The sequence below is a fragment of the Lissotriton vulgaris genome, chromosome 5 (assembly GCF_964263255.1).
Source record: "Lissotriton vulgaris chromosome 5, aLisVul1.2, whole genome shotgun sequence".
In the NCBI taxonomy this organism is placed as follows: Eukaryota; Metazoa; Chordata; class Amphibia; order Caudata; family Salamandridae; genus Lissotriton; species Lissotriton vulgaris.
This window is the reverse complement of record NC_141693.1, coordinates 368,728,281-368,752,771: the sequence shown is the minus strand read 5'-3', so window position 1 is coordinate 368,752,771 and position 24,491 is coordinate 368,728,281. Positions and strand designations below refer to the sequence as shown.

Sequence of the window (24,491 nt, the reverse complement as noted above, 5' to 3'; positions counted from 1 at the left end):
GGTGCGCCCCCTCCCCTCCCCCTCACTCATCTACAACCACCAGCACACAGTAAGCATTGCCTGCCCACAGATCAGATAACTTACTTGTGGTACACTTCCTTACCATTCGAGATCTGGGTGTGGGTTTGTGCCACGCCAAAAATTGCATTAATCCAGGTTAAACACATACAAGGTGTTGGAAGAATGTTTGTAAATAGTCTAAACCACATGGTAAATCACTCTGGGAAGCATTCCAACCAACCATTTTTCACCCACTGTGCCATTCTCCAGCGAGGCCTTCTTTCTGCAAATCGGTACTAAATTGCTCCTCCCGGGTACAGCCTATAGTGAACTGCCAGGCGAGGGCCCTCTCCAGAAGAGAACGCAACCAACCTCCGATCAGTTTCAGCCTTGCTAGGGACCCACATACCCTTTGGCCCCGGAGGGCTTTTCATCAATCGGTGATGGGAGAAATGCATACACATAATCGAAACCAATGGTATCCCTGTGGCTAGCATTGCAACTCACCGTTTTTCGCCCACTGTGCAACTCTGGAGAGAGGCCCGCCTTATGCAAATCGCTGCAGACCCAAACAGTACACTGGAGAGAGACAGTTCAACCTTGAGGCCCCGGAGGAGGGGCGCTCAGATCAAAGGCACGCATGCAGGTTGCACAGACCTCCTCTTCGGAGGCCACACGTAGATGAGCAGTCATTTCAGCTTACTCTAAGGCTCCCGTATCCCTGCCCTCCCTCGTTGTTTGTAGCACAGGAGGACCCGAGCGCCCAATCAAAACACCAGCGACTGTTCACTCCTCCGGTCACCAAGACCTAGAATCAAGCCTCTACTTCAGCACATAGGGAACGAGGGAGGGGGCAACAGAGAAGCCTTAATGTGTACGAATGATGCACTTGTATTAGTTTCCGGCTCAGAGACCAAGGCAAGGGGAAAGAAATAGAAAACAGGAAGACAGAGAGAGGCAGGTCAAGTCAAGTCAAGTCAATAAATTTATATAGCGCACTACATACCCAAAGGGTCTCAAGGCGCTTGGAGAGGGGTGGGGAATTACTTGTCAAATATCCACGTTTTAAGTTGCTTTCTGAATGCTAGGTGGTTCTGAGTAAGGCGAAGGTGAGTGGGAAGTGAGTTCCAGGTTTTAGCTGCCAGGTAGGAGAAGGATCTACCTCCCATGGTGGTTTTGTTGATGCGAGGTACAGTGGCAAAGGCTTGGTTGGCGGATCGTAGCTGGCGGGTGGGGGTGTAGAAGGACAGTCTTGTGTTGAGGCAGATACAAAGACTGAGGGGCAGCAATGATGAAAACTACACATCGTGGGATCGATGCTGCAAGCCGTGCAAACAATCCACGTACATACCGATGTGTCAAAGCTCTCTGTGTGCAAAGGCCTAAAACAGTTGAAGAAGGTCGATGAGTTGCCAGGCATGCAGAAAATGACAGGTACATGTTGGCCCCATCCAATTTATTTAAAGCCTTTGCACCATATGCAGCTTTAACAAAAACAGCAACCACACACAGCAGCTGCGTTCTGTCGCGCAGCTTTCAAATTATGAGAACATCACTGGCAAGCAGCACAGCATGACCAAACAAACCCGTGGAGAGGAATGGCTCGAGGCACCAGAGACCTAGAAAGTCAGATCACCACTCGGGGACAAGGGTGACCATGCATGAACACTGCTGAGCAGAAGCACAAGAGGCGACCTCTGAGACTGCACACGAAGACGTTCGACAAGTTCAGGCTTAGTGACTCCACACATAGAGAAAATCAGACAACAATAACACATGTGTGAAAGAAAATTGAAATGAGAGAATCGTGAGCAGGACAGGTGAGAGAAACAGAGCCTAACAGAGGAGCAACGGGCAAAGAGGACGAAAAAACAACTTGCTGAGATAGAAGAAAGGAGATAAGGGGCCTTATTTATGAACGACTTGCGCCGCCGATGCGTCACTTTTAACATGTGAAAAAGTGACGCATCAGTGGCGCAAGGCTTTCATAAATGAGGCCCAAGGTTCCCAACTGCAACGTTTTGCACAGATAAATGTAATACCAGAGTGTGTCTAATTATTTCGCATAACATTATTTAGCTGGTAACTATGCCGAGAAAGACGAATACCAAGACACTGGTGTGGACAGATGGAGCGGTGTTGTTAATTACAGTCACTTAGCTGCATCCGACCCCACAGGACCGCAAGTTATTACCAGCATTCCCCACCAGAGATGAGCGGCGCCACTTTTATTGGAGATAGCTTCTTTACCTACGAGCACGGTTAACATCCATGGTGCGCCTCAGCAAGCGCTAGAGCTCAGCCTGGAGCAAGCCAAGGCAGGAGTGATTAACTACTTTAAAAACAAGAAAAAGCTTAATTTGAAGACGAGAGGAGCGCTCCACATGACCACGTTTCTCCGGGGCATTTCACGTTTCTCCGAGTCGAGGCAGAAATGCCTCGGAGAAACACACGGTCATTTTGCGATTCGGGGCGTGTTTTTAGCAGCTGAGTCACAGACTGCTTAAAAACTGCAAAAAACACGCCCGAATCGCAAAAAGACGGGGCTTGAACAGAGTGACGCCCCTCTTCTCCAATGGCTGGCCTCCGTTTAGGAAGCCAGCCAATGGAGAAGAGGGGCGGGTTCAAGCCACACTGTAGCCAAAACAAAAAATCTCAGACTCCGCCCACTGCTTACACAGTGCGACGGAGGCAGAGCGCTAAAAACAAAAACAATAAGCTTGCGCCTCTCTTCCCGATGGGAGCTTGTAGTGACATTGGGTGCAGCGTCTGCATCAAGTGCAGCACGAGCTACCGCGCGAGGGCCGCCAGTGTGACTGCCTCAGTCCGGCGAACCTCCCGGGAATTCGCGCCCATTTTCCCAAAGATCTTGGACCACTTGTCATTCTTCAAATTCGCAAGTGACCGCTATTAAATACGCCCCTGGACCATCATGTTTTTTTGTCAGGTAGCTGTATTTAATTTGTGGCATAAAATTGTTCAAATGGTGACTTTTACCCCGTGCCTCACTTTAAGACGGGATCTCTGGGCTCCTTCACCCAAGTGGTGATGATGCTGTTGCTGGGGGTAGCTCGCACTCCTCTGTCCCGTCCTGCGTGGTCCATGTGAGACCAGCTCTCCTTGTCCCCTCTGACAGGCCTGTTGATGTGAATTCTTAAATCTGCGTTATCCAATATTGTTTGACAGCTCCAGAAATTGGAAATAGAAATGATGCAGGATACAGTTGTCTGTGTGCAGCTCTAGAAACCGAGACAGCAGTTTGGCATTCAGGGGCATGAGTAGAGACTGTGTGTACAGTGCCTCAGTGGGGGGCTAGGATGTGCAAGGCACTAATGCAAACAAGGGAAGGAGTCCATCAACCTCTAGTGCGGTAGCTGCTGCACCAATGGGTACTTTTCTGAATGATCTCTTTGGAGTGATGGTGGGGAGGTGGCCTAGACATAGAAGGATGGGGAGCCCAGATGTGGCCTGTGGATGGACTTTAATGGTGACAGATGGGTGAGGAGCGGTCATGTCCATGTTCACGCTGAACATACTGAGTGATGGGCAGTAGGTCAGATCGTAGTATTTGTCCTTCCTAGAACCACAGGCATCGATGTTTTTGGATACTGTCTGGTCTATTAATATTTCCAGCTCCCCCTTCTGTTCCTTCCAAATCATTGTTTAAAACTAATAAAATGTCACCTCTGGTCAATGGAGTCTTACAGTATTTTATGGGAACAATGAATACTCTGAGGACAAATGGGAAGGAGGGAGGTGGACTCACATTGTCTCCAATGCTTAATTTCTACAGGGGCCAAACGCCATTTTTAAGAGCCTGCTATCAATGAATCAGAATGATGGGTTTGCAGAACGCAAGCACTGTCTGGTCGTGACTCCAGCTAATAACCATTTCTTCTACCACCCAACACTTCTTGTTTCTTTATCTCCTTCTTGAAAAAAGAAAAGAAGATAGACTTAACTGTTCGCCACTGATCGCCAGCTGCTGCCTCCCCTCTGTCCTGCTCTTCCTTGATCCCGGCAGTAGCCAGGCTTCCAGACTCCCCATAGCCAATCACAATGCTGCTGTCATCCATAACAGCAGCATCGTGATTGGTCTGAGCACCGTGGTTCGGCCCTCAGACGGAGAGTGGGAGCCTCTTCATGTTCTCCACCACCAGGCTGTGTATTACAGCCTATGGGAGAACATTCAAAGTGTGCATGACAGTTTGGCTGGCCCAAGATGGCCGTCCAAGCAGTAATGCGCACTTAGGCGCACCTGCCACTCCTCTCTGAAAGGAATCCAGCCCCTCCCTGCCCCACCTTAACCTGGCTCCAGTCTGTATTTTATTTTACCTTTACACTGCTCATAGCTGCTGCTGAAGAAGGAATATCCAATTCATTAGCCAGAAAAATTAACAAACATGGCAACAAGTATGCGAACCAAGCATGTTTAGGTGTTTTTATTGGCACGAAATGCATTTGAATAAAAACCTATATTTCAGTGAACCATGAAATTTGGGGAATATTTTATGGGTCCCTATGAAATACAGATTTCAGCATCGCAGTGACCGCCTCCAAACTACCACTCATAGCTTTATCATTGTCTGGGCTACTAGTATTATATGTAATGGAGGACCAATTTATGTGGCAAGGATTTTTAATTCGGCAGCAACCCATGCGACACATAGCAGAGTATTATTTTCATCTGTTTTAGGTAGAAATACTTTTTAAACATTTTTTATCTGCAGTTTTTTTTGCAAACTATGTAGCAAATGCAGTAAATCCATAATTATGTGGTAAAAACGACATCCACAAAATTGCATATATCCTCTGGCCCTCACCATTGTTCCATTCTATTATCTTGGGAGTATTAAGATTTCTATAATGCAATATGACGATGAGATAGTCCTTCTCGACCTCTCTAGAATCGGTCTACAGAGTGCTCTGAATGCACTACACAATTACAACTTGGCCAATAAAATGGCAGCTAATGGTTCAAGGACCAAAATACTCACCTTTTGGCAAAATCATGTACAGGTTTAGCCTGGGGAAGCTCCAAATAGAGAAAGCTGATTCCTACAACTACCTGGGTGTATGGTTCACCACCAAAGGTGGACACAAAAAGCAACTGAGGCATGCCGCTCTAAAAGTTGAAGCCATCATCATCAATCTGAGAAAATTAAATAAATATTTAGAAAGCCCATCCAATGTTCCAATAGGATGGGTCCTGGCAGCTACTCTGCTCCCAACTATTACTTACGGACAACAGGCTTATCCGGGGCAGCTAGTACGTATGATGGACAAATACCAGATCAAGGCATATAGAAGAGGCTTTTTTTTTGTCTTCCTCTGTGTTTACAAAACTGCATGATAAGGCTGGAATTTGGTCTGGTGGCTCAAAGGTAAAGGAGCATGGTGTCCTTTGTAAACTACTACCACAGGATTCCAAGGTATCTCCTAACACAATGAAAGCTGCTATCCAGCCCATTTTCAGCCACAGTGGGAACTCGTGGTCACAATATTTACAACTTGCAATTGATACTCTTCAACTTGTTGAAAACGTGCTAAATGGCCCGCAGCTCTCGTGCGCCATGCTCAAATACGCCCTGAAAAAACAATCTAGAAAGCTATCCAAGGAAAAGGATATGAGCAATCTTAGAAACTCAAGAGTTCCGTGAGTCGCGGAGAGATCATATTGTAGCACACAATTAGATTTCCTCAGGCCACAACCCTATCTGTTGAGTGCACTACATAAAGACTGCTGAAAACAAATCCTTTTTGCCAGGTTAATGGGCCTACAAATTCAGGAATTTAACCTAAGATGGCCATCTCTCATGGCAATAGAAAACTGCTGACTTTGCCAAGATAAAAATAAATCTTTTTGTCCGTCTTTTGTTGTTGCCCCGCACTTCTTACACTTCACGGCAGATCCTTGTTGTTGATCGCTCACGGTGCTCGAACTAGTAACGAGGCTGTGAATTTGGTGTTCAGCATGACTGAGCAGGTGGACTTCTCAAAAATTGGCAAATACATGGAAATCATGAAACGGAGATTCAAGGACATTACCATCTAGAGAATGGATCATATCGCTTTGTCTTGGACACCTGCTCTGCTGATTATGAACTGGTTTAAGTGGCTAAAAACTCATAGATTTCAGGCGTGTCTGCTTTTAGAGATATTGATTTGCACTTATTTTTTTTGTTTAAAACTGCTATTACGCAGCAGCAGCCTATGCAGGTCAGAGTGGTGGGACGGTAGTGCCGGGTGGGGGGCGGGAGGGATTTCGACGGACAACAAAGAGGGAAAATTAATTGTTTATTTAATTTTCCCTTGTGGTCGTCTGTTTAATACCCCCTCCTCAACCCGACCCGCTGCCCCACTGCGCTCCCGATATTACATATTGATCTTAGCTCTCCTAGAATTTATTACGAGCACCCAGTTTTTCTCACTTTTTATTGATTTTTAGGGGTTTTATGGATTTTATGCATAATTTTTTTATCTACATTATAAAGATGTTTATTACTCACACAATCAAGATTACCTAACATTCTATTATCAATAATTTAGTCATTAAAGGTAAACCTAAATATTCCAGTCGTAAGTTGTGTTAATTGATAGCTACAATTTGGGAAAAAACACCCTTTTCTGTATACTACCCCATGAGAAACCTGTAATGTAAAAAAAAAAAATATATATATATATATATATATATATATATATATATATATATCCTTCCATAGCTATCTCACATTTCTGGTGGAATTTATAAACCAATCCGTCTTTACCTCCTAGTTTGACAACATTAGATCCCGCCATGGCATTAAAGGACCATAGTACAAAGTTGCCCGTTATGTAAACTATATATTTTGGCTATGCCCGTGAAAATAAATGTGGGCCAATAAAAAAGTTGGTTCCAGGGTACTAATGAATACAGGTTGAGTCATCTCTTGCTGCAGAGTGGAGGTCAAGCCTGTGTTTTTATTATAAAGAGCTGCATCTTTTCTGTAACGGCATAATCCCATAGAACTTCACTCCGTCGCACTCTGGTCCTCTTCAGTGACATTGACCACGCTCTGCTTAAATACATGTTTCTATAACTAATGCACATGAAAGAACAGCATGGCATAAACTATTCATGCAGATTCGCTCTGTGTAATGCGTTATTTATTACCACTATTGAGGGAGAGGAGGAGCCGCCATGATACCTGTCCACTCCCTCAATAGTGATGATAAATAGCGTAGATCTGCTACATCGTTTATGCCATGGTCATTTTTCATGTCTTTTTAACAAATAAATAATGTTGAACCAAAACCAGGATGCAAGGGGCTATATTTGTGAAGTATGTGGCCATTACAATTGTTTAATTGTGACAAATAATTGCAATGGGCTTTTTGTGAGGCAGTAAAGAGTGTTCCTCTAATATCCCGTTCACCCTACTTTGGTAATACACCATAGATTGACCTTTGCACCATAGTTCTACAGGTGTGTTAATTTGTACAGAGGCTCTAAGTAACATATGAATGGCCACATTTATTTCTACAGTCGCCATATAAATGCTACCAAACGCGAAAGCCATTTCATCGCAGTTTGTTTCAGTCTATCACTATGAGATCTTCTAATGACTCTGCTGGTGTTTGTTCCTTCCAGGTGGGAAGAGGAGCTGGCCAAGAGGACCAGCCTGGAGGCCATGGTGGAGACGCTGCAGGAGGTAAGAGAGCTCGAGAACTGGCCTGCTTATCTCTTGAATCCCCCAACCTTCAGCCTTGGCAGAAGAGCACTGAGCCATCAACATTGGTCTGTGTTTGGGTTGCATTTTTGGTGCATATGTTGGCTCTTATTCTAGCAATAGTTCTTGCACTAGTTGTAATACCCTCTTCAATTATGTTCGTGCTGGTGTTTTATACATGGCTCGTATAATGGTACCATAAACCATCATATTTTGACTTGATTTGTGTTAGTTAAAATGGCTCTTACATAACACTAGTTAAGGTCTTCTGCTATTGCTCATTCCAGTTATGGCCTGAAACAAAAGGGAAAGGAATTGCCACAAAGAGGGGAAGGGCAGTTAACACGTGTGCCTTTATGTTGCAGGGCCAGTTGGCAGCTGCCTTTTGATGAGGAGGGGCATCTATCTCACTTTTAGGTGTAAAGGTCACAAAGAGGTGTTTGGGTCAGCAAAGCTGAACCTTTGAGAGGCAAAGCTTTTTGTTTTAAAATGTCCAGCAGCTGCTGGAGCCCCGTGCTACAGCTGTGACGTCACTCCACTGTACCTTGACGGTGGTTGTAAACTGCTGGGGTGGCAATTCAGTGTTCAGTTATACATTCCACATTCGTCTGCTGATCTCAGCACATTCACAGAATTCCATACTCAACGTAGTAACGTTATGAGAGTGTGAAATTGGCAACAAAATGTAGCTTTTAGCACAAAACATGATACGTTGGTATCTCGCCTGTTTTTTTTTCACGCAGGGAATTACTGTGGTTAAACAAAAAGGCTGTGCGAAATAACTTACTAACATAACCTCTATTTGTAAAAGTGCACTTACACCCAAATCTTGGGTTCCTTGGCCCTGAAATGTGTTTAATTGAATGAGACTGGTTCAAGTAGAAAATATGTTTTTGGTCGCTATTTTCTGCACTAACCAGCCTTCCAAGAGCATAAATTATGAATAATCATGTAGTGCAAAATTTTGAAAAATGTAATGAAATGTGACGTTTTCGCTAGCGTGATTCGCATTTCGCCAAGGATTCAATATTACCCTCGCAGCCTGATTTGTGTGCTTGTTCGAAAGTAATAAGATTTCCCCCTGCCAAGGATATTGACCATTTAAGCCTCTCCTGCAATAATGGGCCCAAACCAAAGAAGTTTGCCATGCAGAGCGAAAGGGCAATTAACTACAATGCATAGTGACACAAAGCTGTCAAGTGCTTAGGGTCAGCCATACGGGGGTGGGGGTGGGGGGTCGTTTGCTTTCCGCCCTTCACTACACATGATGGGATTGACAGTTGTTTGTATTGCTTCTGTACAGACAGGTGAAGGCCAGCATGGGAGATGGACCTTTTTCTCCTCTGTGAGTGGTACTAAAGTTCAGGAGTGCGGCGGACTCCTGACCCTAAAGTGCCATAGACCTCCTCTGACCACTGTCCTCTTTTAAACACCACTTTCCTCTTTTAATCGTCGTAAGAGCTTTTTATGAGTCCACGTGATAATGTGAGTTTTTTTGTGAGCTATTGTCGATTTTATGCTTTTGGGGACTTTTCCCAAAGCCACAATTATCGCATTTGCACTGTCAGTCATGGCTTTCACTGCTTTCTGTGAGTAGCTTCTGTCAAACGAGGCACTATCCAGTGCCGGATTAAACCTTGTGGCAGCCCCGAGGCAGTCGAAATTTCGGGCATCCCTCGCAAATTATCCCCTAATACCAATTATTTTTTTTTTTTTTTTTTTTTTTTTTTAACAAACTGACGGCTGCCAGAAGAACTTTTAAGAGACAAACTGTTATGTAAATCTGACGTCTCCGGTTTATGTACTTTAAGTTGTATTTTGATCCGTTGTCGCGGGGCACCTAAAAAGCAGTGGGTCCCATCGGCTGGTGCCTACTTTGCTTAGTCGGTAATCCCGACATGGCACTATCTGGCCAGGTTTGCACATTCCACCAGCTGTCCTAGCCTCTGCTGTTGGCTAGGTCCCATGAGCACTCCGTGCTCAAGGTAGCTTGAAAGATAGGTCACCTTAGCATGGGTCACATGTCCCACCAAATCGGACTTCTGTAATTCTGCACTGAATGCAAAATATGGCTCCAAAGGAAAAGTCTGCTTGTGGTGGCCACTGAAGTGCAATGAACCTCTTCTGGTGTGAATGAAGTAAAGTAACAAATTTCATTACAGTAAAGAAACAGATTTTGAAAGATTTCCCAAATCAAAAAGATATATATTTTTAATTAATTTGAACCACAGAAAAATGTACAAATCCGAATAGGTAGAACCTCCTAACTGCATAGTTCGTGTAGGTGTTAATTCTTAATCTAATAGGAACCTCAAAAGGTCGGTATAAGAGCTAAAATTTGTGGAACCCCAAACTTCACTGTTTGGGCATAACCCAAGGAAGTAAACACATTGCTCATGTTCACTAAGACTTGATAAAGCCTGAATGTTTGGATAAAACTGCGAGGGCCCGTCCGCTTTTGAGGATGGAGAGCGAGTTCAGTGGGTGGGGATTTTTCTACGACGGGTGTTAAGTCTTTGGGAAAGCCATGCAGTCTGTCTGAATTCTGGGGTGCAAGGTTCGATACTGCATAGGTCTTCAACACTCCATGGATGTCTGCCTCTGTCCGTTTCTTGCATTTACTAATCTTGTTTATGCATTTACTGATCTTGTTTATGCAGATTTCTCTGGCTGGGAAAAGAAACGCCTTGACACGCAAAGTTGATATCTGAGACATTTGGGTCGTTTTTCGTACTACAGTGTGCGTTCAATTGGGTTTCTACTTAAAGGATCTTTGGATTTTATGGGCTTAAAATACAATGCTAAGGGAATCCTACTCCTTGCTCCCAGGGGCGTAACATAGGCCCCTGTAGCCCGCGTTGCGGGTGGGGGCGCCAATCGGGGGACCCCCATTTAGCCCAGGTCCAATGAACATCTGTGAGATATGGTAAACTCATGGGCCCCCTCTTCATACTTTGCAGCGGGTCTCCATCACTTTGAGTTACACCACTATTGGCTCATTTTGGAATTCCAGCACACTGGTTGCTCACGATGAGCAGGACTACCATATCGCTGAAGCACCAGACCTGGGGTAACTCCAAGTATCACCAAAGACGGCCCAAAATCTTTGTCTCCGGTCTTCTGATCCATTCTAGGCCAGTGTTGATGACCTACCCATCAGCAACCAGCCCAGCTCTGGCAGAGAAGGCGCAATGGTCAGGTTTTCCAGCACTGGGGAACCTTGGCTGTAGATGTGCCTTTCAATCTTACTTGAAAGTTATATATATATATATATATATATATATATATATATATATATATATATATCATATTCCAGTTCAATTATAGTTGGATTTTATGATTGCATTGTTAATAAAATTTCATTGAAACGGTTTTATTTGATTATCTTTTTCTAAATTGAAGTATGAATTTATCATCTAATCTTTACCCCTTTATTAACGTTTGCTGTAAAAAAAATCTATATATTCAAAAGCAAACTTCAGCATCGGTCAAGGGCAGCATTAATAATTCAACTTTGAGGAAGGATACCTATTCATGAAAGGATAGCCGGAAACCCGGATATTTGAATACCAATTTTATAACTCCTAATAACAACTAGCTTTTGAATATTTTTGTAATCATTTTTGTATGATGTTTTTTGAAAAATGGCTTGAAACCTAACCCCGAACCTTTCCCAAAGCTTTGGCTCCATCCAATATCTGATCCTGACCTGGCCGAAACCTTGCATCTAACCCGTGTCCTAATCCTGTCCTGTTCGAATTGCTACTCTTGCCCCAAACTAGCTTTAATCTTGACCATCTAACTTGAATTCTTAACGGTCTGACCGTATCATTATCTATTGCATGAAGGTGATTCTGAACTGTGCAGTCAGCCAGATCAGAAACAATATACAAGGCCACCTCTGGAGTGATATGAGCCCAAATACCTGGGATCACATACCAACATGGGATACAGTAGGTTTGGCGCAAGCTTGTGATTCACCAGACGTTCTGGTTGGCCCAATGGATTGACTACTGACGCCATGAGTTCGTTATTTTTTTGTTTGTTAGTTACTTCGTATTTATGCCCTAGATTTGGGATTGCACTGTTGCTTCCCTGCCATATGTGTCTCGCTCTAGATTTCCAATAGCATTCTGAAAAAGCAAAGTGCTACACACCTGTTCAAGCAGTTTCAGGTACTTCTGTAATCACTCTTCTTCCCTATTTTGATGCTTCTTGTTGCATGCAGCCTCACCCTTCTTCTTGATCATGTTCTCTAGGAAGCGCACGAAGCCAATGCCATGCAGGATGAGCTGAATGAGAAGATAGGACGGTTGAAATCGGATCTTGTTTTGTTCAAAGGCCTCATGAGTGATGTAAGTAGAGACATTGGACAGATCCCACCACGTCCTGTGATCTGTTATCTATTACCCCAGTTTCGTGTACACAAGTTGTTGTTTGCTGCTGTGGTGGCCGCACGGTTTGGTGTGGTTGCAGCTCATTGAGTACTTTATGGCGAGTTGGAAGCTCGGCGGACCGTTTTTTCAAGTATCTTTTTTGTTGATCCACAGACTCTGTATTCAGCAATTGTGGCGTTAGGACAGTGGATCTGTGTCCATTGCATCTTGTTGGTGAATGGCTGCATGCTGGGCTGTTGACTCATTGGAGTAGTTCTATTGTTTGCTTGTATATTCACTTGGTACAGCAGTTATATCTGCTTAGTACAATTGTCTTGATGGGGCTATACTGTTGTGTGTTGAGTGGGGTGGTTGTATGTTGAGGTGGGTGGGGTTGGGTCTGGGGCACGCTAGGCTTGGTGTGACTTCAACATCATCAACTTATGGTGATGTAGTTCAGTAGGTTGGGCCGTGCTTGTATGTCCTTGGTGGTACTGCTGCAGTTGTTGCTTGCAGGACTATGTTTAGGCATTTGAACTGAGCAATGTTTTGTCGCTGTTTTTTTGTGTGTCCTACTGTTGCCTGCTTGGGCTGACCACATTCCTGCATACACCCTGTAGGATAATGTATCTTTATCTTCTTGTTGTTATTTAGGTTTATTCTTTGGTGCCCTGTTTGCATTTGCTTGATAGTGGGCATGATTTGGGCTTTTGCTTGTGTTCTTTAGGGTTCAGTGACTGTTTCTTATCACTGGAACCACACATTTGTAGAGCAGTTTTGGCTCATATCTGCAGCCGTTGTTAATGGCTGGTGCTGTGTTGGTGCCTGTTAACTGGGTAGGCGTGTTGCATGTTAACCGGGTCGACGTCTGTACCTACTCGCTGGAGCTACATTAGTGCCTGCTTGCTGGAGCTGTGTCAGTGCTGCAGAGTGAGGCCATGCACATGCTTTCTGCCAAGCTCCCCTAACTATATAACACTTTAAAAACAAACTGCCCTACCCTGCTTCACCTCTGTCCTGTGAAAACACATTAACTTGCTGCTTGTGTCCTAATCCTCCACTCCCCTCCAGCTGGAAGTACTCAAATTCATACATCAATCATCTGTCACTCAGGCTTCAAGTTCTGTTTGCCCCTGCGGCTTTAAGGCGCATTAAAATGCGCCTTGTGCTGAAGCTCGTGGCTGTACTTAGCACTATTAAGAGATATAATCAAATCTCACTATGACAGTTCTGTAGTTTGCATCAGGCAGGGTCCTCTTGTGGGAGGTCAGAGGAGAGGCATCAACCCTTTCTTCAATCTGAAATGCGCTTGCCGTGTGACTAAGAATACATAAGTCCTTATTTTGTGTAGTTCTGATAGTCCCCACACATGGAGTTATTGATACCAGGGGAGGGGTGTAGGGAAATTCCAGGCCATTACAAGAGGAAACCTTAGAGGTCGCCTTAGAAATGAGTAATTGTCGGGGATTTGGTAATTGTGTCCACTTTTCCCTGGTAATTCATAATTTTTCCTGGATTTTCTTGCCGAAATCTGTGTGAAAATAAATTGATCAGAAAAAACACAGCTGATCTCGTAATTCCAACAGGGAATGGTAACTTATGTTACTGACCTCATTGGAATGAAGGGGCCACTCGAATTGTGAGGGCCCTAGAGCCTCAAAACACGCAGTCCAATCTGAATCTCGACCTTATGTAAAATATGTTGATGGCTTCAAAAACTCGCTTCCCACATGCAGCATGCCTTGGTTAATGTACTATGCAGACCCCAGTCCAGCCATACAGAGGGGCAAGTATGTGGCCATGGCTTTCGGTGCCCATGGAAATGATTACGGCCTGGTTGAGACTTTTGACGGCTAGAATTCTATTCGGTACTTGCGCAGCCTGTCATTTCATCCTATTTTCCTGTGTGTCAGGAGCGCCAGAAAAAGAGCTGGTGGCCAGAGTTGCCTCCTGCATCAATCATGGTGTGGAGGGGAAGGGGGTGTGCTGAGTAGAGGAAGGAATACATGACTGAATCTGTGTTAAAAAAAAAAACCTCTTTACTTTGTGGTTTTGTTGTAGCAATAGAGATTCATGTTGAGCTATGCATCCATTAGAATAGCAGAGCTATCATGCCTATGCTCTGGTCTCCATTCTGTCATGGACCGATTGTTTGAGGTGGATGGGTTGAAACGTTCATGTATGTATGTATGTTTGCTGTAATGGTTAGGGCTGTTTGGTGTGTGTCGCCGGGGGTCTTCAGTAATATGAATAAGCATATTCTCGAGGACTGATATGTGCATTGTCCGGCTTCAAGGATGTCTCCGAGGTAGGTGAGGGTGTGGGGTGATTCTGGGGTCCATAGTAACCCTTTCAGCTGGATTAACCATGGGGTCTTCGGTGAGTGTGGGTTTAATGTGTTGTGTTGCAGTGTAGTCGTTTTTTTTTTTTTTTTTAATGGAAGTGGGGTGCCGCTGTTGCGAGCACCATGAGGTCCATCTGGGTGGTGCGCCTGAGCTTTGTTGGATGTGTGTATGTTGCACTGAATAATGAGCACATTTGGAAGTTGCGATTATGTTGTCCGCGGTGTTAGTGCTTCATTGGAAGGCATCTATGTTATTACCACAGATAACCAGTGATGCCCGGGTTGCTTTCAAATGGTGGATATCGAGCTCTAGGTGACCGGCAGGGTGGAGGCCCGTTGTGGTCATGGCTTTCTCTGACCACTGACATTGAACGGTCCCTTGTATCTCTGACCAGCCTGTGAGATTGACACAATGTTGGGAAGTGAGCAGCAAAGCTGCTTTTGTGCTAGTTATTTGTAGCACAGTGAATTCTGGGAGGGTGGAAGTTGACTCGCGCAAGGTTCGTATTTAGCGAAGTAGTGCGATGACGACGTATAAGCCTTTGTCAACTGTTCTACACGGCTTTGTCGGCCTTCATGGTTCGCTCCTCTGCCCTACTCTGTGCTTGCCCTACTCTATGCTTGCCAGTGGGAGTTGAGGAAAGACCAGCCCCAGATTTAAAGGAACTGGTCCCTGGCCCCCTGCACAACTTCTGCCTTATTGGGATGGGTAGGGAGTGGGAGGGAAGGAAAGTGCCGTCACACTCATGCTAGCTTGGCAATGCCGTCTCTTCTGGGCTGGCGTTCGCAGGACCTTATCTTGTTGAGCCTGGTGAGTGAAGGCGTCTGTGCCAGTTTTCCTGCTGAGACCTTCAATGCCTGTGATGCTCATCATGAAGAATGGTGGTGCTACTGTTGTGAGGCTGTCTTCACAAGGCACGCAGCAAACCCGGGTCCTTCTTACCTACAGTCTAGGAGAGCTGGGAAAGCCTGCTCTGAAATATGTACATACCAATAATGTAGGCGTACGTTTTCCCTCCTGCTTCTAAAAGTGGTGTAATCCATAGTAGGCACTAACACAAATTACTGCCTTTGTTAGCAAGTTAAGACCGACAGAAGTGTGCGTATTTGTGCAGACTATAGAAAGGAACATGATTACCCTGTCGTCATCTACATGCATCCTTGCAGTTCTTCATTGTGGTTTGCCGCATAATCGTGGCGCGGAAAGGAAATGGAAATGTTCATATGCTTGTTTGCTGTGGTGTGATGAGTGGGTTCAAGTTTGCAATCTTGTGAAATTGTGTTCGTGTTTGATTTATTGCCCTAGCATTGGCATTATGTGTTGGAGGTGCCTGCATGTTTTGTTTCTGTTGCCAGGTGCTTGAATCTGATGCTGTTGGCCCTGTGCCCTCATGTGCCTCAGGGCTATGAGACATAGTCTACTGTGACGTATCCTAAAGCACAGGTCTGTCCCAACAAGTCCTCCCAAGGGGGGGACGCCTAGGGGTGGTTCTGCTGTTGATGTCGGGAGTAGGATAGGGCTGCTCTGAACACTGCGGGGACATCCTTATTTGAGAAGTAACATGGGGTCACCACTCCTGTCCCCATGCAGCCCATGACCGACCTTGACACCAAGATCCAGGAGAAGGCCATGAAGGTGGACATGGACATCTGCCGGCGAATCGACATCACCGCCAAACTGTGCGATGTGGCCCAGCAGCGCAACTCTGAGGACGTGTCCAAGATCTTCCAGGTGAACACCCACTCTTCTGTCTGACCTGGTAGAGAGGGCCAGGTCAACACTGAGAACCTATGGCCTGGCCACTGTTTCCCTGCTCATTACAAGTCCAGCACACCCCTCACTCTTTCTTACTCACATTGGTGACGTAACCGTGGTCTCTGTGTTCTAGAGATGGCTTGTGCACAAGCAGTAAATACTGCTGCTGGGGCATAGGAGAGCTTTGGTGCAGAGGTGGCCTGACCTGCAGGGCAAACAGGAGATTTCTTGACTGACTAGTGAAATGGAAAGGCCAGTAGGGTTGCGGCACAGTCACATTTCAGACTCGTGAGCCAAGGAGTGACTGAGTCCACCCCATTGTCCTCCCAGAGCCACTCTCCTGGATTTCTGTGTTTTCCCCTGATTATCCTGTAGAGCAGCTCACTCTAGTTTGGTACCCCCATTGAATGGGGGTTTGAGAAATCAAGCTGCTTTCCTTTTAGTTTTGGGGTTAAATATGGCTTTACCTGAGACCCACCTTAGACACACTCAAATTGCCAATTGACGCTTCTCAGTTTAAAACGACGGAGAAAGGCAGCGTTTGGGTTGGGTTGCATTGATTACAGTAGGGTAGTTGAACTGGTTGCTGCACTTCTGGGGCGGAGGCTGGGAAGAGATCATCAGAAATGTAGACTATATTGAGAGGCCATTTTATCCTTTACTGCTGAGGCAGCTGGCAGCGTGTGCCTTACCCTACCACTGACTTGTGCATGTTATTACCTTTGTATCGGCCATGCATGTAGCACCCTATGCACCAAGCCTGTGCATTCTATTATCTGAGTGCTGCTTGAGAATGCTCTGCTGAGTGTTTGAAAATAGCGAATACCCCACATCTCAAGGCCCCGATAGCCCACCCTTGCATCGGAATCCATGCTCTTGACCCTTTTCCTAGGAGCAGATTTCCCACCTCCGCTCACACCCATTTTCGAAAAGTTACCACTTGTAACCACTGCTTTTTTCCCTGCGTGCAGGCAAGCTCCACATCGAAGAAAAAGGACCGAAAGCTATTCCCAGAAGATGACACCTCTGAGCAGGATGCAGATACCGGGCGCTTCTCAGATGACGAGGTCAGCTGCTCCCTGAACATCACTGATGAAATGAAGCGCATGTTCAACCAGCTGTGAGTACCTGATCGCATTCTACGCAAAGGGGGTACTGATCATTAGGGGTGGGGAGAATTTGCGTAGTCGCGCTACGCAAAGGTCTGTGAAGCGATAAAAAATCTCTGCGAGCATGAAAAAGTTCAGCGAACACGCGAAATTGCTTGCTCCGCGTGTTCGCAATACTTTTTTACTGTTCGCGAACGCTGTTTGCGTGCTGTAGGAGAAACATCTCACGAACATGCATTTTGAATGCGCGAACAAGCAAAAAATTCCGCGAAGTGTGGAATTTTTGGCAATTCCACATTCTCCGCGTAGCACGAAATTACCCAAATTCTAAAAAAATTCTGCAAGCAGAATGGAATTTACTGCCCAGGCCTACTGATCATGCGAAAATTTGAACGTCAAAGTGGCCGTGGTGGTGGGGATTCTTGTTTACTCTCCCTACTCCAGCAAGCTTAATAGTACACTTTCCAAAATGCTCTAGCGTTGCAGTCTGTGAAAGAAAACTCACATTTTTCTGTTAAAAGCAGCATTGTATCAGAAAGCATAGCCTAGCATTTGACCTCTCTTTTGAACTCAGCACATACGTGCCACGATAAAAACAACATTTGAATGCATCTTTATTCCTCGTTTGCCTATTGCACTCTACCATGGTATTTTTGTGGACGCTGCAGCCACCCACTCCACACATACTCTCCAGCACCAATAGAAAAATGGTTCCTTATAAAACATAAATTTTAATAAATGTCTATGTAGCACTATAATCGGATACTTTTTTTTTAAGAGGTTTATCATATTTTTTTAATTGTTTGCTGAACGATATACATACCAAACGTGTTCATGGCTCAGCTTGTGCACGGACTCTTAGAACCAAACCAGACCTATGGCTTGGCTCTGGCTCAGCACATCCTATTAATTTCCCTAAGCACTCTCCTCTCTTGGTGACTCAGTCACTTGATAAAATGATTTGTAAAAGGTGAGCACTAGAAATATGGAGCGCCGACCGCATGCACTAATGTGACAACTCTGCTACAAGAAACCTTAATGGTAGAGACTAAGAAGATTATTTACAGTGAAAATACATTTCAAATAAGTGATCTGAGGAACGGCAGGGACTCTATGCTGTTGTGTAGTACGTGACTGTAGTCGTGCCTTCCAAGGAAGAACTACCAGGTCCAGGCAGGGGCGTAGCTTCAGCAGGTGTGTTTAGTGTGTGACACACCCCAAATGCATTCTTTGTTTGGTAGTTTGGGGCCCTGAGTTGGGCCTGCACTGTCTGTCGTTTGTGCTCATCATTCCCATTTCACAAAAAAGTTTTGTCTTCTTTATTTTTGGGATTGTGATCTTAGATATGTATTCTGATCAGATTTCCAAAAAAGTAATCTGCACCAATAGAACTACTCCTTGAATGGGTTCAAATGTACTACTTTTTGAAATTAACAAACCTTGGCAGTAGTAAGCTTTGGAAAGCTGCACCAGCCTGAAGTTTTCAGACCTACCACTGGCAATGACGCACCCAAAAGCTTTGGAATTAATGCTTGCAAATAGTCTGACCAGTGGCAGTCGCTTGAGGTAGCATTCCATCCCATCGTTTTTTGCCCACTGTGCCATTTTAGAAAGAGGCCCACCTAATGCAAATCAGTATTGATCCGGTTCCTCACTGTAACAGTCTGTCCCAAACCTTGATTATGTTACCCCGCCACCCTGCACCACATTGCTTGTTTAGTTGGGACATTTGAGCTTCAAAACCTACGAATAGCACAGACTAAGCTAAACCACTGGTTAATGTGGTTGAGCAGGGCTATTAAAAATAGCCAACAGAAGACTTTAGGGCAGCTGTGTAACGTTGATCGCAAGATTGAGAGCAGGTAGACTGATCATGAAGGTGGTCCGTATGCGCATGTTTGTCCACCTGGAAAAAGTTCAGTGCATTCTCTGAACAACTGGGTTTGTTTGCATGTCAGGTGACTGCCGGGAGCCTCTATTCCAGCTTGACTGGCCTTTTGGATGGACTGACCTCCTAGCTGCTAGGTTTTAGGACATGTGACAACTAAGCAAGGTAGACTCTTTTGCGCAGCTCTGATCTTACGAGCGAGGAGCAAAGGGCTTTATTAGGTCGGGGAATATCGTATGCTGTTTGTTTTTTAACTTCACGTTCCTACCTTCCTTGTCCGCTTCCCCAGTCCACCACTGACTTTGCCAGATTGCTGTTGAGGGAAGACTGACCGGCAGCACTCCCCGGAAGTTCTCTCCCACTTCCGCTTCACTTCGACAGGCAGGTTGGCAGACAAGTGCTCTCCCCTTGACATCGCTTAAAAAGGACCATTCCCTTCACCTCTGCTTGACAACTAAGCAAGGTAGACTCTTTTGCGTAGCGCAAATCTTACGAGCGCGGAGCAAAGGGCTTTATTAGGTCGGTGAATATTGGAATATCGTATGCTGTTTGTTTTTAAATATTGTTTTTTAACTTCACGTTCCTACCTTCCTTGTCCGCTTCCCCGGTCGACCACTGACTTTGTCAGATTGCTGTGGAGGGAAGACTGACCTGCAGCACTCCCCGGAAGTTCCCTCCCACTTCAACTTCACTTCGACAGGCAGGCTGATTGGCTACCTTGGCTTAAATTAAAGGTATGATTTTCTTGACGCGCAGCGGACTCGCGCACCGGTGGCGCGCCTAAGGCGCGCCAAAGACAAGCCCGTCTGCGCCCGTCCGCGCCTTGACCGGGCCCAGGGCCACTCACTCTGGTCCTCCAACTCGAATCAACATTAACAATACGCTGGTATACTCCTCCGATCAACTTAAAAACATCAGATTATCTGGAAGTTTAGCGTCTAGGCATCTCACCTTGGATCATAGAACCCTTACCTATCCTTTCACATCCTGCAATGCCAGCTGCTACGCTCATTCACCTAATCATAATGCACCTGTACCCTCTGGGAACATGGTCCGTGCTGCATTGATAAACACCCGCTCCCTTCCTAAACACAAATATGACATTCAAGATTTTATTGAGAGCTTCAATCTGGATATCCTTTTACTAACCGAAACTTGGGGTGACGCAACTGCGGGCCCTGATTTTCAAACAGGTGGTTACTTTGTCTATAGACACGATAGACAAGGATAAAAAGGTGGAGGCCTGGCCATTATATATCGGGATACCTTCTCTCTCAGATCAGAACCGTCTAAAACATGCAAAGCATGCTGCTTCACCATCTCATGTTCACACCTCCCCCCCCTTTAAAGGGATACTCCTCCATCGCCCCCCCTGGATCCTGTTCGCAATTCTTGCTCTCCTTGAACTCCCTATTAGAATTAGTCGCAGGGGAGAACAATTTCTCCATCTTAGGCGACTTCAATTTTCATCTGGAGGCCCAAGGGGGATCAGGACACAATAGGGCTAAAGGCCGAATTAGAGGCTGTAGGCCTCTCTCAACTGGTCACGCTGCCCACCCATTTTGCGGGTCACATTCTGGATGGAATCTGCTCTAATAACCGAAACCTGACTGTAGGAAACATCATTCTCTGTCCTGGACCGATCATTATGTAGTTTTTTTTCACATTCACTGTAAAAATAACTAGGCCACACCAGTCTCACTACCTCACTCCCGAAACAGTTTAAGGCATAGAGCAACATAGACTCTCTTGAATTTCACACCTCGTTGGTCTCTAATCAACCTGTTCTTTCCCCGATTGACCCTGACCTAGCACCCACTTCATACACCAATTGGATAAAAGAGGCAGTCACTAAAGCAGTACCAACTAAATTTAGATCTAATGACCGAACCACGCCTTCTGCACCTTGGTTTGATGAGCCCCTCAGATGTGAAAAGCAAAAATGCCGAAACTTGGAACGCAGTTGGCGTCTGAATTATAAACCCTCCAAGAAACTAATCTATAAACAGTCCCTTGGCACCTATAAACGTCTTTTAATCACAGCTAAAAGTCAATTATTTTGTAGACTAATCAACTCTGCAAAAAACTCTGCTAAACAACTATATCAAGTCGTATCCAAACTAACGGGGCAAGGTCTAGCACCCTGTACCATCGCAACACAGAGTCTTTGCAACTCTCTAGCTACCTATTTCCAAGAGAAAGTATGCTCCACTATAATGTATTTACAAACACCAAGTCCTCCACCACATCCGTACGGGACTTTAGTGATCCCAGCTTATCTTCTTTCTCCGATAGGGATCTCACCCCCCGATAGTTCAAACCCCAACCCTTGATGAATTTACCTCCGTATCCGATATTATCCTACCCCTCATCTCATCTAAATCAGGATCCATGTCCCCCTGCAACTCTTAAACTCGGTCTAGATATTATTGGAGCAAATTTGACTTCCATAATCAACTTTGTTTGAGACCGGAATTTTCCCTACTGCTTGGAAAAAGACCATTATCAAGCCTCTCATCAAAAAAACTAATTTAGATCCAGATGACACGGCTAGTTACAGGCCTATTGCGTCCTTGCCACTCCCAGCAAAAATTGCAGAGTGGGTGATGAACACGCAATTGACTCAGTTCATCGAGCAACATCCTCTATTAGATGACACGCAGTTTGGTTTCAGAAAGGGACACGGGACAGAAACCACGGTTATTAAAGCCTCAGAAGAGATTCGAAAAATCATGGACCATGGAGGAGCAGCGGTCCTGGTCCTGGTCCTGGTCCTGGTCCTGCTCGACCTTTCAGCAGCATTTGACACGGTCGATCATGTTACTTTGATCGACTGTGTCACTACATTAGGAATTGGACATATGGCTAGAACTCTGCTAGCTTTTTTTCTGGCCAATCGCTCACAATCTGTCATGTTGGGCACCTTCAAATCGCCTCCATTTTCATTCCCCTGTGGGGTTCCTCAAGGATCCTCGCTAAGTCCAACGTTATTTAATATCTATATGCTGGACTTGGCGAGGGTCATTAAATCTTATAATATGGGCCTTACCTCCTATGCTGACGACACCCAGCTTGTGTTAGCTATACACAACGATGGTACGAGGGTTGCATCAGACTTCCAGAAAGGAATGACCGCCATAAGTTCTTGGATGGCAGATAATTCCTTGAGGCTGAACTCCAGTAAGACAGAGGTCATGATTTTTGGTAATCTGACACCGGCCTGGTCAGATTTGTGGTGGCCATCTGACCTTGGAACACCCCCTAGCCCAGTTACCAAAGTAAGAAACCTGGGAGTTATTTTTGACACCAATCTTACTTTTATGCATCATGCTAACTCTGTAGTCTCATCCGCATTCCATTCTATCAAAATTATCAAAAAGCTTCTCCCTTATCTCCCAGCTGCAGCGGCCAAAACATTGATCAGTACATTAGTAATGTCCAAAGTAGATTACTGCAATGGACTTCTGATCAATGCACAAGAAAAGGTGTACAATGAACTTCAGGTAATCCAAAATGCGGCAGCCAGACTTCTAACAGGCACCCCCAAATTCAAACCTATTTCCAAGGTGGTTCGCCAACTCCACTGGCTGCCGATCAGAAGTATAGCTAAGTTCAAGGCGCTCTGCATTGCCTAGAAGTCCATTCACACAATCGGGCCCTATTTTCTCAAGCAATCTTTCTCCCTACACTCCTTCCAGACAACTTCGATCATCCAGTACTAATCTTTTCATTGTTCCACTGACAAAAAAGGCATCATGGGGTGACAGATCGTTCATATACGCCACCACCAAGCTTTTGAACAGCCTGCCCCCCAACATCAAGACCAGCCCTTCTCTTTTTGTTTTCAGGAAACAGATAAAGACCTGGCTTTTTAACCAATGATCCATCTGGTCCCCTCTGATTTGTTCTCTTGCAGCGCCGAGACACCTTCGGGTAGTTGTGCGCTTTATAAAATGCATAAATAAATAAATTAGGCCACTCCCATTTTTTTTCTTCTAATATTGGGACTCGTAGGCTTATATATCCCAGAATAAAGACTGGGCTAAATATTCCAGAATTCAAAGCAGAAAACTAGACTGGACTAACAAGTCACTCGTGGACTTGGAATTGGTGGTTTGAAAATCTACCACTTGCCCTTTCCTTCATAGCGGGCTAGAAGGATGCATCAAAGAAGATGACTGGATAAAATGTGCATTTTTGATGGCCTTGAACAGGTTCCAGCTCCCCTATCTGAACAGTCTCTTTCAGGCCAGAGACCCTGCATGCAAAAGCCTGTGAGATGTTGTGCCCATCTGTGCTGCCGCGGCCCCTCTGCAGCCTTGCAAATGAGTCTTTAGTCCTAGCCGGATTAACGTTGTCAGTCTTAAAATAACTGGCACACAGAGGCAGATTAAGGCTTTTTTTGCGGTTTTTCCAGTTTCCAATCCTCTTTGTTATGTTGTTCTGCTCCAGCACCTGCCGGAGGGGACTGCTTCTCTTTGCACTTGTGAGAAAGATTTCTGGCAGAAGCAGTCTTAAAACAGCAAGAAGCATCACACTGTGGGGAGTGCGTGACAAGGGTCTTCAGGCAGGTTGATCACGAGCTGTCTGCATAGAATAATGGGCAGGTCGGGGCAAGGAATGCCTCTGCCCAATTCATGGACTCAGAAGCACAGAGCAGGAAGGGTTTACAGTAGTGTCAGCAGGTAGTGCGTGCACCGGGAGTAAAGCACAAGGGCATGATAGGGCATGGCTGTATCTGCCTCTTGCATGTCCAGGGTAGAGTATTGGGGTGGTACAGGCAGGCTGTGCAGAGACCTGGAGCAGGAAGGAAAGGGCTTGAAGTAATTTCATTCATAGCTTCCTTCTAGCCACAGACCACAGAGGCGGGGTACCTGGCGAGGAGGAGTTGGAGAAGGTGAGAAGGGTGTACAAACTTGGCTTTTTTGCTGCCGTTCTTGGAGAGTCGCCAGAGTGCGGCATTTCATTGGGAGCACAGCCTGAGCAGTAACAAGGTGGTAGAAAAACACCTTCAGGAAATCCTGAAAAATGCATGCCTGCCTTTTCGGAGAAATCAAATGACTGCCATAAAAACTTTGGATGCATATTTTTTATTTTCATAGGGACACAAATTCCGGTTGGGAGGCCTGCAACATTTCAGTGCTTGGAGGGCATATCCAGAAATTTGGGGCCAGATGTACAAAAGTTTTTTGAGGCCGCAAACCTTCTGATTCACTGAATCTGGTCATTAGCGACCTAAAAAAACCTTTTTCTAATATACAAAAGGCAAATTGCGATTCTGTAACTTGTTACTGAATCACAGCATGCGT

At 45.3% G+C, this 24,491-nt stretch overlaps 1 protein-coding gene across 3 annotated transcripts in view; it reads left to right on the top strand.

The window, feature by feature from the left end:
* IFFO2 (intermediate filament family orphan 2) overlaps positions 1-24,491 on the top strand; it is a 154,036-nt gene that overhangs the window by 84,851 nt on the left and 44,694 nt on the right. For 2 of the 3 annotated variants that reach the window (XM_086921701.1, XM_086921702.1), the window contains exons 2-5: positions 7,631-7,691; positions 11,969-12,064; positions 16,021-16,161; positions 17,157-17,305. In XM_086921701.1, the coding sequence (XP_086777827.1) occupies positions 7,631-7,691; positions 11,969-12,064; positions 16,021-16,161; positions 17,157-17,305 (447 nt within the window). The remainder of the gene's footprint in view (positions 1-7,630; positions 7,692-11,968; positions 12,065-16,020; positions 16,162-17,156; positions 17,306-24,491) is intronic. The other variant, XM_086921703.1, reaches the window with a different exon arrangement.